The sequence below is a fragment of the Triturus cristatus genome, chromosome 4_2, assembly GCF_964204655.1.
Source record: "Triturus cristatus chromosome 4_2, aTriCri1.1, whole genome shotgun sequence".
NCBI classification, from domain to species: domain Eukaryota; kingdom Metazoa; phylum Chordata; class Amphibia; order Caudata; family Salamandridae; genus Triturus; species Triturus cristatus.
This window is the reverse complement of record NC_140586.1, coordinates 673,284,307-673,298,252: the sequence shown is the minus strand read 5'-3', so window position 1 is coordinate 673,298,252 and position 13,946 is coordinate 673,284,307. Positions and strand designations below refer to the sequence as shown.

At 44.7% G+C, this 13,946-nt stretch overlaps 1 protein-coding gene across 1 annotated transcript in view; it reads left to right on the top strand.

Annotated features, from left to right (window-relative positions):
• Positions 1 to 9,976: 9,976 nt before the first annotated feature.
• HOOK1 (hook microtubule tethering protein 1) overlaps positions 9,977 to 13,946 on the top strand; it is an 859,473-nt gene continuing 855,503 nt past the window's right edge. The window contains exon 1 of the mRNA XM_085602484.1: positions 9,977 to 10,384. Coding sequence (XP_085458610.1) covers positions 10,340 to 10,384 — 45 coding nt within the window. The 5' untranslated portion in view covers positions 9,977 to 10,339. The remainder of the gene's footprint in view (positions 10,385 to 13,946) is intronic.

Sequence of the window (13,946 nt, the reverse complement as noted above, 5' to 3'; positions counted from 1 at the left end):
GGAATGGAAAAGAAGGCATTTTTCAAATCAATCACTGAGAACATGGTCGCCGTAGGCGGGACCAAGGTAAGCAACGTCGTGATATCGGAAACCACTGGGTATTGAGGTATCACGATCTTGTTCACTTCTCTCAAATCAATTATAAACCGATAAACTCTGGCATCCGTATCCTTTTTCAGTATGGGAAGAATCGGGCTGTTACAAATGTTGTAGGGGACTTCCTCCACTACCCCAACCGTTATCAAATCCTGCACTATCCGTATGAGAGCCTCCTCACCCTCCTGGGAAATACGGTACTGCGGGAGGCGTGGTAGCACCGCCCCCTCCTGGACGCTAATGTGGACCGGCGGAATCACCATTTGTCCCACATCAGTATCCGAAGTCGCCCACAAAGCATGAGGGAGGGTAGCTAACAACGCATCCTCTGACACCGTACACATCCGTTCAGATCGGGGGTAATTGTCATTCAATATAACCCGCACACCAGCAGGGGAGCAGCGGATAGTAGCCCTAAAATGCTTTAACATATCAAGACCCATAATATTGTCCGGTGTGTACGGGGCAAGCAGAAACGGACAGGGTGCAGAAAAAGAATCAACCTTAAACATGAGGGGCTGTGAAAGAGGGCTTCGGGAGAGCGTACCATCAAACCCTACCGATGTGACCATTAAGCCGGATGGGGGAGCCCCCGGAACCAGTTGCTTAGATAGCGCACTACGTGTCGCTCCAGTATCCACTAGGAACCGATCAGTAGAGCCCAAAACCTCAGCCGATACAGAAGGGCCCTTCTGATCGACCGGCACCTCAACTGATTCTGACCCCCATCCAACGCAATCCTATGCATGCTGAGAGTCATGGTACCCCGACCGGTCAATTCCTGATGCTTGATACTGATGCTGGCGATCGAAAACATTTGATCTATCTCGGTGCTGCCCAGCAGACTCAAAACGAGCCTGTTCGTTAGAATTCCCTCGAAAGTTCGAGAAACCCCCTCTACCTCGCGGGCCACCGTGGGTATGCCCCTGGCGCGATGCATGCAACACCGGGCAGTCCCTAGCCCAATGACCCGATTGCTTACAATACGCACATTGATTCCTATTCAAATCAGACCGGCCCGAGGGAGGACCATAAGGTCCTCCCCTACCTCTACTACTACCCCGTCGAGGTGGGCCATAGACTTGCGCCAACATCACCTTTGTTTTCAAATCTTTCGATTTCTTTTCCTCCTGGCCCTTTGCTTCTTGCTCCTGACGCTCATAATACTGGGCGATAGTCAGGAGGGCCGTCGGTGTAGCGGAGGACCAAGAACTTTCACTCGCTTTTAGACGGGCCGCAACTGCCGGCAGCAGATTAGCTACATATTTATCCGCAAAAAGGTGGCGTCCCGTATCGTCGGTAAGCGACTGTCCACTAAAATCGTGAAACGTCTCCTCAAAGCGCGTAAAGAAGTCCGCAACTGACTCGTCAACTTTCTGTTTACATGCAGCTAACATATTCCAGTCAATCTTTTTAGGGGGGATAATTGTCTTCAACTTAGCCACAATAGCAGCAGGGAGATCTAAAATATTCTGGGGCGGTTTCTGCGCAGGCTTCCTCTCCCTATCCTCATCCTCCAGTTCAGACCATCGAGCCTTAAAAGTGGCAACATCATCTACCTTCCGCACAGATCGCCACATGTCTGGTGGTAGAATAAGCCCAAAGAACAAATCGATATCTGCTAAAGTCATGACGCAAGAATTCAAGGCCCCCTCGACTTCTTCATAGAAGGCCGCTGGATTCTTGCGGGGGTCGGGCAGCGCATTCTTCAATGCCATAACATCAGCCCTATGCCACGGAGTGTAAACCCAATTATACACGAAATATCCCTTAGCATCGGCAGAGGTAATGTCCGAGCTAGTCCCCGCTCCTTAAGGAGGAACATACAAAGGCGCCGCCTCTCGCATTGGTTTAACATGCACTATGTCATCCTTATCTGACTGGGAGGTGGATGAGTGGCCCTCTGTTGTGCACGAATCCGACTGCTTCTCCTTCCCTGCTCGCTGGCGTGCTTTCTCTTTATAGACCAGCACCTCGTCCCGCAAGGCGAACAGCCGCCGAACCGTATCTGGAGCCTTAGAAAAAGAGAAAACACCATTACGCAATGCTTTAGCATCCGATGATACTTCATCGGGCTCAAAAACACCAGAACGTTTCCGGAAAGCATCAATCACTTCCTCCGCGAAATGACCCAGAAAATACACTTTATCTCTCTCCTGCCACGCCTCCCAAGTATGAAATAATTCCTCTATGGATATCTTGCCATTAAGTGCACGGAAGGAAATTTGCCGAAGCTCAGCCATTTGGTCGGCTGACAACATGGACCGCGTATCTACCTTACCCGGACCCGGGCCGGAATCTTGCGGCCTCGGAGCAGATGCACCGACATAAGGGGGCGGAGGGCGATCTAGTAAAGAAAAATCATCATCAGGACAGGATAAAGTGGCTGCCGAACAACGTATTGACCCGAAACTTGTAGCCTACGCTCCTTCTCTTGCCTGTCCGTCTGCTCTCTGTCCTCCCGTCGCTTCGCTTCTTGTGCTCGCACATGATCATTCTTCCGTTGTTCTTTATCAAACAGCGCTTTCTCACGCTTCTCTCGCTCACGCACCTCCTTCACCCACAACCGTACACACTCAAACATATCCTGACGAGCACGTCGCTTACACATACACTGTTCCACATACTCAATCTTACGTATATCAAACGATCCATACAAAGGCCATCGCAACTCAGGATCTTTTTTTGTATATTTCCTCCATACTGTGCTGTACATTATGGAAGAAAGACCATGCTTCACATACATATCCCTATTAGGAGTCCCCTCTGGGGGAGCTGGAGCAGATTCCTCGAGGTTCAACCGGTTTCCGAAACAGCAGCACCACTTACGGAGTGCGCTGAAAACAGGCATGCTCAGAAATAATGCAAAATATGCAATATTATAGAAAAGTGGCACTTAATCGTTGCGCCGTTCAAAGTTACACAGCTCTGGAGAAATCTCTCCACATTACCTGCCTATATGTGTTGCAACGCATATATATTCACAAAGACAAATCCAAAATATGACTAGTCATCACAAATCAAACTCAAATAGCCAGATCAGGCTTCAAAAACTCGGAGCAAGTACCGTACACCGGTTCTTACCAATCAAGAGTCCAGATTCCAACTGCCAAGCTCCACAATCGCCCAAACGGCTTTCACGGCAAGACCGACAGAAGAGGTCTCAGTCGAGGACCGGCGCCACCCAGACGGTCAGCTCGGAAGGGAAGGAAGAAAAAAACCTTGGGATGCCAGGGCTAAGACGCCGCTGGCAGTGATCACGTCCCCGGCCCAATTCCTCACCTTCGTCGCGACCAATCCTTCGAGCATCCGAGTCATCGATGAGCCCCACGTTGGGCGCCAATTGATGAATACAGGCCCCAGCTAGGCCCGCAGGACACAAGGGTTCGCTCTCCTGCAATGGAATCTATAAGGAAGTTGGCACGGAAACTGCAAAGTACAAAAACAGCATTTATTAACCCTTAAGGGTGGTCCTACAATCCACACAACACTCTTCAGTATTGCATAGAGTAGCACACAGAACTTACGTACATGGTCCCCTTTTATACACAGTAGAGGGGCTCATAAGTGGGTGGATACAACATGAAGACGAAGAACATTACCATTTATGGTCATTTTCGATACTGAATCAATATATGGGCGGAGCTAACGCACTCCAACATGGTCAAGCAAGGCTAACTGATAACAGATGTGGTCAAGTCTGGGCATGCGCCAGATGGACAAAGGAGCTATTTATAGACTGTTACTGGGCAGATTACAAGAGCAACTAACACAGAGGTTGGACTCTTCTCGTGGGGAACACGTGGAAGCATGACAATACAAAATGGGGTCCAAGCTTCGGTCAACATAGCAGAGAAAACACGATCTATAACAGAGGAATTAATGTCTTTAGTAAATGCTTAATCACATCGTTGTTTCAATTTACAACACCTAGGCCAGGGTTGCCTGCCCGTACTGCTTTTTTTTTTTTTATTTTTTAGTAAATATATCCCTGGTGTCTAGTGGACTTTATACTACCCCGGGGTGCAGATTAGGCGGTAAACTCCACAAACTGCCCCTTTGGGGAGGGGGCAGAATGACTGTAATGCTTGCCTTTTGGGTGGGACATGGCCACAGCTAGGGCACCGTACAGAAACATGCCCAAGACAGACAAAAGTGAAGGTCCTTAATTGCTGCCCGACATGCCAGTCAGCATAACGGGTAGTAAGTAAGTGAGTAAAGAAGACTGATGAGTTACACAGATCGGAGGGGACAAACTGCTCTAGTCATTGTTTTCATTTCCCTAGATAGATCCCTGTATATTTTGATACACAATGCTTTTATTACTCATTACCATTATAAAAAGTTCTACAAAGTCTTCACCTACAGCATTAGATTACCCAACAATCTAACCACATTAAACATAAAAAATGTTCAACTACCCAGTACTAATCTAATCAAAAGTACTATATGTTCAGAATGGTACTAAATGTGCTATTCATGATAAAAATCAAAATACACACATGGGATACAAAGGGGTTCTATTTCTGATCACTATATCCCATGTTATGCCCGTACCAACATTTAGCAACTTTACCCATATATCAATATAACCTAACCCATAAATAAGACATACAACTCAAAACTTATATCTTATACTTTTTTTTATGCTCTTAAGGAATGTTTCTTCAGTTGTTAATTCAAATTAAGCTGTCAACTGTTCTACAACTCTTGCTTGCTTTAGTACCGGTCTAACATATTAGACTACCAGCTAAACGCTCTTAGTTGCTGTTAGAATCCGGGTTCTCTGGTTGGCACAGGTAGGTACTTGTGACAAGCAGGGAACCTTTCCTCTAGTCAGGGCAAGGGGTTTCACTCCTAAAATAACCCCTGCTCACCCTCTAGGTAGCTTGGCGCGAGCAGACAAGGCTTATCTCAGAGCGTTATAGGTTAAGCATTTGTGAACACATACAGTAACCAAGTGACAACACTACAAATGGACACCACACCGTTTTTATATTAAAAATAAGGATTCTTTATATAGAGTTACCACAAGACCATTAAATGACAAAAACTACACAATACTGTTACTTTAGATGGTAGAAGTTTGCTTAGTTCTCTTAAGTTCTTAAATGCGACACTTTAGGTCAATGTACCTTAGATGCGACACGCAGGGCAACAAAAGTGTTGCAATGTTGTTATTGCGATGAAGTTTTTGGTGCAAAGAAATAAAGACGTGAAGATCTTCCAGATGCGTTACGCTTCTCCGATGTTGCGAGAAGACTCGACTCGATGCGTCAGCTGCAGCGGCGTCACCCTTTACGCGATGTGACGACAGCGGCCTTGGCAGCAGCACTCTTCTCCGACGTTTGCGAGACGCTTCCGCTCGATGTGATGTTGCAGCGGCGACACCCCTTTACGCGATGCGACGACAGCAGCTCCGACGGCGGCACGCTTCTCCGTGGATGCGAGGCGCTTTTCTTGATGCGGTGCAATGCGACAGCTACGATGGCTGCGATGGCGACACGCCTCTTCCTCGATGCAAGACTCTTCTCTTGATGCGGCGTGATGCGTCAGCTACGATGGCTGCGATGGCGACACGCTTCTTCGGCGTTGCGAGACACTTCTTGGATGATGCGAGACGCTTCCGCTCGATGCGATGCTGCAGCAGCGACACCCTTTACGTGATGTGACAACAGCAATTCCGACGGCGGCACGCTTCTCCTTCTTGAGTCGCGCTTCCAGCTCCTTGCGACACGCAGTCCCTCAGAAGGCCCAACAACAGCAGCAGGCACTTCCAAAGAACTTTGGGGAGCTGGGGGTGAAGTCTGTTGTTCCTGAGACTTCAGCAGGAGGCAAGCTCTATTCCAAGCCCTTGGAGATCTTTTTAAGCACAAGTTGAAATAAAGTCTTTGTAGTCTTTCTCCTCTCCCTAAGCAGCAAGGCAACCACTGCAGGCCAATCCCCCAGGTCAGGGACAGTACTCCTCCTTACAGCTTTCCCGGTTCCTTCTCCTCAGGCAGAGGTTCTTCTTGTCAAGTAGGATCTAATTTCTTGGGAGCAGGGTCCCAATACTTATACCACTAATTCCTTTGTTCCTCTGGGGTAGAGGGGCCTTTGCCCAGTCCAAACCAGTTCCTGAGCACTTTGTTGACATGACTCTGACTTTCTATTCAGGGTGCAGGGCAGAGACATCAACCGCTCCACAGGAGGTGGAGCCAGCATTGTGGTGGCAGAGCACAGCCCTATTCAGAGTCCAGGTGCACTCCTCCCACCCATCTGGATGTCAATCTCTCTATTCAACACCAGGCTACCTAGCCCTGCCCCTCTGGGTTTCCCCAGCCCTGTCACTCACACAAACCAGACAGGCAGATACACATCATAGCAGAGGCGGCTGAAATGGTTAGGCAAGCAAATACCAACTTTCTAAAAGTGGTATTTGCAAACACAGAATATTAAAATAAACTTTACTAAAAGATGTATTTTATTATTCTGATTTCAGGCATACAAAACGCGAATTTCTACCATGTTCCTTGGGTCTGTTAGGATCATAGGATGTAACAATTCCAACAGCCCATTCTGGCCTATGGGAACAGGTAGCCTTACAATAGTGAAAAACGAAAATGGCTGTAATTCACTATTAGGACATGCCACGCACATCAGGGCTTGTCCTACCTTATGCTTACAATGCACCCTGCCCTTGGGCCTACCATAGGGGTGACTAATATGAAGTTAAGGGAAGGTTTAGGGACTGGCAAGTGGGTGCACTTGCCCAGTCAGCATGACAGTACCAGACTGCACGCAGGTTCTGCAATGGCAGACCTTAGACACATTTTACTAGGCCGCTTCTGTGGGTGGCACAACCAGTGCTGCAAGCCCACCAGCAGCATTTGTATTTACAAGCCCTGGGCACTCCTGGTGCACTTTACTGGGGTCTGACAGTAAACCAAATAAGCCAATCATGGAATCCAACCAACATATACATTTTAAATAGGGAGCACTTGCACTGTGGCACTGGTTGGCAGTGGCACAGTGCTCTGAGCAGCTAACACCAGCAAAACACATGAGGCACAGCGACAAAAAGTGGAAGGGAGACTCACGCCAAGGTGCCAGGTCTAACAGTTGCAACAACAGCTCCTTAACTAAATTCATATTGAGTAAGCTGTAGAATTTATTACACACTGTGTTTGACTTTACTGCATAACAGTCTATTGGCTTTTTATAACATTGCCCAATGATATCAGGCACTATAATCTTAAATATATCATTTGTATTACTCAGTTACTGCAGAATTACAATATATGTCAAGTTTTGCATGAAACCTTTAGGCTCTCTTGCAGGCTACTGGCTCCCTAAAGCGGCCTGTTGAGGCCCCTACTGTTCTCCTCTGTTCCGAATGGGGGATAGCAGGTTGCTGGGTGCGTGGTTGGTTGGGTTTCTGCACTTAGGGATATCACTTTGCTTTCTCTGCTCCTTTTCTATCACCTCTGTCTTTTTCTTCTCACACCAATTCCATTCCCCACCCAGAGGGGACCTTACCAGGTGCTGAGTCTGGACACACAACCAGGATGATACCGATCTTGGCTACAATGTCACTGTGAGTTTTTATGTATTAATTTTTTTTTAAAGTTTGGTAGTTGAGGCTGGACTATTCCTATTAGAGCAGGATCAAGGTTGATTCGCACATGACATGGAGGACAATAGGACAATGGGTTGGATTGAAACTCTGAATCATTGCGAGTGGTTGGGCTTATTGCAAGTATCCCCCACCCCATTACCTTTTGTGTGTTTGATCTCAAAGCTAAACAGCTACTAGCATACTCAGGAAGTATGCCATTCTAGCCAAATACTTCTGTAAAACTGTTCACAAACCCAATAAGTAGACTGCTCAGGCAATCCCTCTGTAATACTAAAACAAAAACGATGACATACAAATGTCCATTACCACTTCAGAAACTTCAATAATGTTATATCAACAACCGAAAATTCTATCAGTAAACACAAAGGACCTCAACCACCCAGTTAAGAGAAAATAAAATACTAGACTACTGACATAAACTCAAAGGTGACATTCTTCTTTGAGAAACAATATAATGCTACATGTTCCCTTGCCAAAAAAAAATGATACCTCAACATTAATATCAAAGAAAGCTGGTATCGATTTCAACAATCCTCTTGATATAGCCATAGACATGATTTCTTCTTGATCCACTGACCAAATATTTCACATAAGCAAATGAAACAACTCCTTAAAATACATCCACTAGATGACTCTTGGCATCTTCACAACCCAACCGGTAGAAAATTTCCTTGGCATCTTCACAATCCAACCGGTAGAAAATTCACATTCTACTCTTATCTCCAGAACAAACTATCATGTATAGACTACTAGCAAACCAACAGCTGGCTGATGACCACAACATACAACTCAATGACAGAGAGAATATTAATCTCCAATCTCGCATGCATATCTCTAGAACTAAATATCACTAGTCCAATAACCAATGATAAAATCTGGAGCATCTGGCAAATGAATGCAGAGATAATTGATGACTCAGAAACAAGGAAGCTAATTATCTTGTCAATCAAATAGCAGTACTACATCCAGAATAGGTGTGATCACCTGTCTTCTTGAACTTCTATGGGATGCCATGAAGGCCACCATAAGAGGAGTGGTTAGTGTATGCATGTCCAGGAAAAATATGAATATGAATTCTAAACTCAACTCCTCATAGGTCGTTGTTAAAAAGCTAGAACAGAAGTAGTGCAATGTAGCGATAAATCAATCCTTCTTAAAGTTAAACCACTCATGTACAAATTTAACAAAATACTCAGTGAAAGAGTACATAAATGACTCGAAATTCGGAAATACAGAATGTAATAAAACAGGTAAGCTATTAGCCAACTATCTCAAAACTAAAAACAATAAAACACACCTTGAGGCAATCAAAGACAAATCTGATAACACACACAGACGCAAAAACAACCTGAAAACATTTCACACTTTCTATTCTAAACTCTATAATCCAGTAGAGAAAACAGAAGACTGCCAGAAATAGCTCAACATATTAAAAACTCCCATCTCTGATTGATGAAGAACATACACTCTTAAATAAAGAGATTTAAAAAACAAAATATCCAGAGCCTTACTATCCCTTCATAAACTACAAATCTCTGATCTGCATGTTACACAATGTGCCTTGAAGTTGACACGCTAATCCTCTTTAGTACTTAATAAGTCAAAAACTGTGTGGGGACAAAACCCAGAACTCTCCCAAAGTTAATTTACCGCTAATATAATACCCTCACAATTGCTGCGCACCCAGGTATCTCTGTCGCATGTGTCTTAACACAGTAAAATATTTTTTTATGCCGCCTCTTTGTGAACACTTAAGTAGCTGGAACAGATTGACTGTCTCGTTTGCCATTGTTGCCAATTCATTTGCAGCATTTTTTCTGTACATAAGCCTTCAAGCTCCACCACTTGAGTCTCCACCCCTAGCCTCTGCCACAACTTGACCCAATTTGTGGGTTCCAGAAGTATTTTCCCGATTCCAGCACTGACTAAAATCCATAAAGAATTCTGAAATTTAAAAACAAGCAAATCTTGATTTATTAAGCCAAGGTGGCCTTATTTCGGTTTTCTCTCCCTTTTAAAGTCTTCCTCTTCATTACAGGTCAATGAGGATATTGATACGGGTCCTCGATAATGATGAGGAGATACTAGTCGGTCTCTGACACATCCCTAGCTTTCAACAGAGAAACTAGTAGTCGTAAACTTTGTCGCCATCCCTTTGCGGTTCTCTAAAGGCTCTGCCGCGAGCGGGCGCTAACTAGCAATGTTAGCCCCGAGAAGCGTTCACATCTGAGATCAAAGTCCCACGACAACCACGAGCCCAGCTCGGCTCCATACACCTGCCACTACCAGTCCCTCGCACAACCTCATCTCCAATCACACAGTGTCCCACAAACGCTGGTATGACAGAGCGTCTTAGCTCCCATTTCGATTGGTTAACGTTGTTTGCCAGTCATGAAATGCCGAGCCTGTGAATGGCCAGTGTGACTGCCTATCAAATGTTCAATGAGAGGGCGGGCCAATGTCAAAAATAATACTGCCCCTGTCTAACGACGTACGTCGTGCTTTTGTCTTGTAACGTGACTGTGCCGGTGGCTGGGCTGTTACGAAACTTCACTAGCCGCGAAGTGAAAATAAACCTCCCAGGGGGGCTCCGCTGCCGAGAGAGCGCAGAGAGCTACGGGGGCCATGGAGGCCAAGGACACCGAGCTCTGCGAGAGCCTCATCCTGTGGGTAAGTGACGGGACGGGCTGGGAGTGCTGTGTTGAGGTCGCGGACTGTGTGGTCAGACGGGTAGAGGGACAGGGGGCACCTCTCCTGTCTGGGCAGTCAGATACACCCCAGTCTCCAGCGCCCGTGTACAACTACTGTCAATAGAAGCTCCACCATACATACATACCTACGGGACAGTCGTAACACCTTCCTAGACTGCGGCGCTGTAGGTCAATCATATGAGCACAGAGACACTTCCAGGGACATGTAATGAGTTAGAAAAGGAGTGGTAAGGTAGGTTAAAGAAGTATGTAATTTACAGTGACCAGAAACCACTTTATGGGGCAACAGTATTTGTATAGCACAAGTATTGCAGAACACAATACGTTCAAGCCATCTCACAAGGAAATAACTAAATAATGGAGCACCTGCACGCCACGTTACTGGAGTGGTGAACGTCTTAACGTCATCGTAAGCTAATAGGTGCATCAGGCAATTTATTACGCCATACACATTCATGTCTTATTTTGTATTCGTTTATTGTGACAGCAAAACATGTTGGCAATAAAGGATGTATATCCCACATAGCATCCGGTGAGGGCTCAAAATATTTTAATAAGGCACTTTGTAATAAACTGAAGTTTTTTTTACAGCGATACCGATTGTATCATTTAAGAGTGGCACATAATGTCAGATGCACAAATATTTACCATCGTGGTTAAACTCAAAACGTCTTACTGGAGTGCAGACATGCCAATTTACAAATATACACAATGGCATATTGGTGTAAATAGCCTGCCGTTTTACCTGGATCTCTTACAGGTGCAAGGATTAAATATGTGGCCCCTGACACGTAAGTATACCATTCAATTGATCACTTGATAGCAGCATGCAAGCTGCAGAACCTTTAACTACAGAACACACGTGGGAACTTTCTGGTGCTCATAATATTTCAGAAGGGTGCACGCGTATTGTAGCATCTTACAAGGGCACATAGTGTCCTACAGAGACACACACTTTGCATCTTGCAGAGATGCAAAACGTCTTAAGGACCATAGACCTTCTTCTGTATTACAAAAACAGAGACTGGCATGCAAATTTGCACAAAATGTATACTTACAGAGAAGGGAAACAGATCCTCTTGTAGGGGCTCATTAATTGCCTATTATAGATGAGAATTTCCCCCAGGACGGAGGACATAGCATTTAGGTGACCATGGTATTTTAAAGGGGCACACATTTTGCCTGGGCACACGTGTATTACAGGTAACATGCATATCATCGTACAGTAGATTAGAGCATGTAAAGAGGTGATGTACTTGCTGCCCAAAAGGTTACAGACTATCTTGAAGGGTCACATACAAAGCATTTTAATGGAGTCCGGAACGACTCACGTGTAGTCTCCGATAGGAGCACTAAACAGCGTATTTGCTCATAGAATTGCCTTTTGAGCTCAGCACGTAGACCTGTATAGGGCGATGGGGCATTTTAAAGGAACCAGTTTTTTTTTTTTTACAGAATACACCTATTTTCAGTTAAAGCATTTTTCTCGGCCAAGAGGACGAGTGTCAAATGTTACTAATATAAAGTTTCATATTTTCCAGTTGTGATTCTCTCGTGCAAATTGTGCAGCAGTGTCTTTTACTGGCGACTGTGATGGTGTGCATTCTTCTTGCTTAGCCGGTCTCCTATTGGGGTGCTTTTTTTGCCCTGTCGATCAAAGCAGATGTCATGCTATCTTTCTGGTCATATTTTGCGGACAGGGCCATTATAACTTGCCTTAGCACATGCACCCCGGTGATTTCTTCTTCATCTGTTCATTTGATTGTTTACATTTCCTCTCGTATTTATGTTGTTGAACATTGATGTCCATATTGAAGGAATTCAGACAGTGTCTAAGTAAAATATTGAAGTAGTAACACTTTATTCCATACTTTAGAATCCAGAGAATGTTTTTTACCTGTAAGTGACCATTTCAATATATCATATTTAAAACTTATCAATGTTGCTGTAATGCATAATGAATTGCAAGTAGTAATGCAATCCTGTAGGGCCAGTAAGCTTCGGGAGTCCGAATTCATAGCCAGGTTTATTTCAATATAGGCAGGCGAGCTACTGAAAGCTCGAGCCAGGCTTGAGCCCGAAGCCTTACGCTGGCTCGAGGTCCTCTTGGACCCTCGAGCGTAAAACGAGCTGAGCTTTCCTGCGGCTTCTGCCTGCCTACCTCCCTCTACCCAGGATGTGGCAATACTGTCAGAGGTGCTGACTGTGGAATTTGGTAACCGGATTCGAGTCTCGGGGTTGTCTCAATATCTCGTGATTCTGGGCACATCACTTCATTTCGCAGTGCATATAAGCAATGCATGCGACCTTGTGTATTGTAACTGGTGCTCATGTAAAGCGCTCGGCCTTCGGGCCGGGTTAAAAATTGCAGAAAATGACATAAGAGGGAAAACAAACCATTAATATAATAAGAGACAAATAGAGGCCCATTTCCTAGCTATGTCCAAAGTGAAACCATAAAACTTGGATAAATCACTGCTTCCCCGCTTAAATTGTGTGATCTTTAGTAATACTTTTTTTCACCAAAACTCTTATTCTTCACCATCACATATGAAAGTAATTTCAAATATGTGAATTCAGACTACCAGGTATACAAACCTATCACTTTTAATATACCTCAGTGCAGTGTTATAATGTGCCTTGTTATTGTTACAGCTTCCACGTCTTAAAGAAATCCACTATTTTAAATGTTGATGAGACTTCACCATATTTTACGAGGTTTGTTATATGATTTATATAGCAAATATTTTCAGGGCTCGGCTTCTGCACGGGCAGTAAGTTTTGAGCCAGACCCTTTGGCTCTAGCTCGGTTCTCGCTGTTAATTTGTTGGCTGCCCAGCAATATATTTCACTTCTTCAAGTTTGATCACAGTTCACCAATATTCCAACAATTTGAAAGCCAACGAGTCCCGCTCAAGGCAACTTCCAGAGAGAAAGATGAGTTAAAGAGTAAAACTAAACAGGAAGCTATTGATTCAAGCAACCGCGGCCCTTCCATTCACAGCACATCTTGTCTAGTCAAACAAGATAAAAGGCTTCCACTTCTGCCCTTACACCCTGCGAGGCTCTCCTTGCGTTCTTTAACCCTGTCATTTCAGGTACTATCCTGATTTTACATGCTCTTAAGTGGTGGGTTATGTGCAATAGAAAACCTCTAGTGGCTAAACAAATGAGAGACAGTACGAATTATTTCTTGTGCTTTGTACTACATTTGTTTACATCGTCGATATCACAAGTTGATACCACAGAAGAAGTTGAATAAATGAGCTATTATTTCAGAATTGTTGCAGTAGTCAGAGAGGTAGCAGTCACTGTACTCAGCAGTTCTGCTGATTTCCATGCCATATATTTATAGCTTGGTGCAGGCATGGTGAGTCGCAATGGAGGTCTTGTAGTTCGAAAATGGAAATTAATCATGAAGTTAAGATAACCTTTGAGTGTGTAAACAGAGGCAATAAGGATGTAAAAGTCTGTCAGTCAGTCAACAATTCCTTTTGGTCCAAAAGCTGGTCATAAAAGCA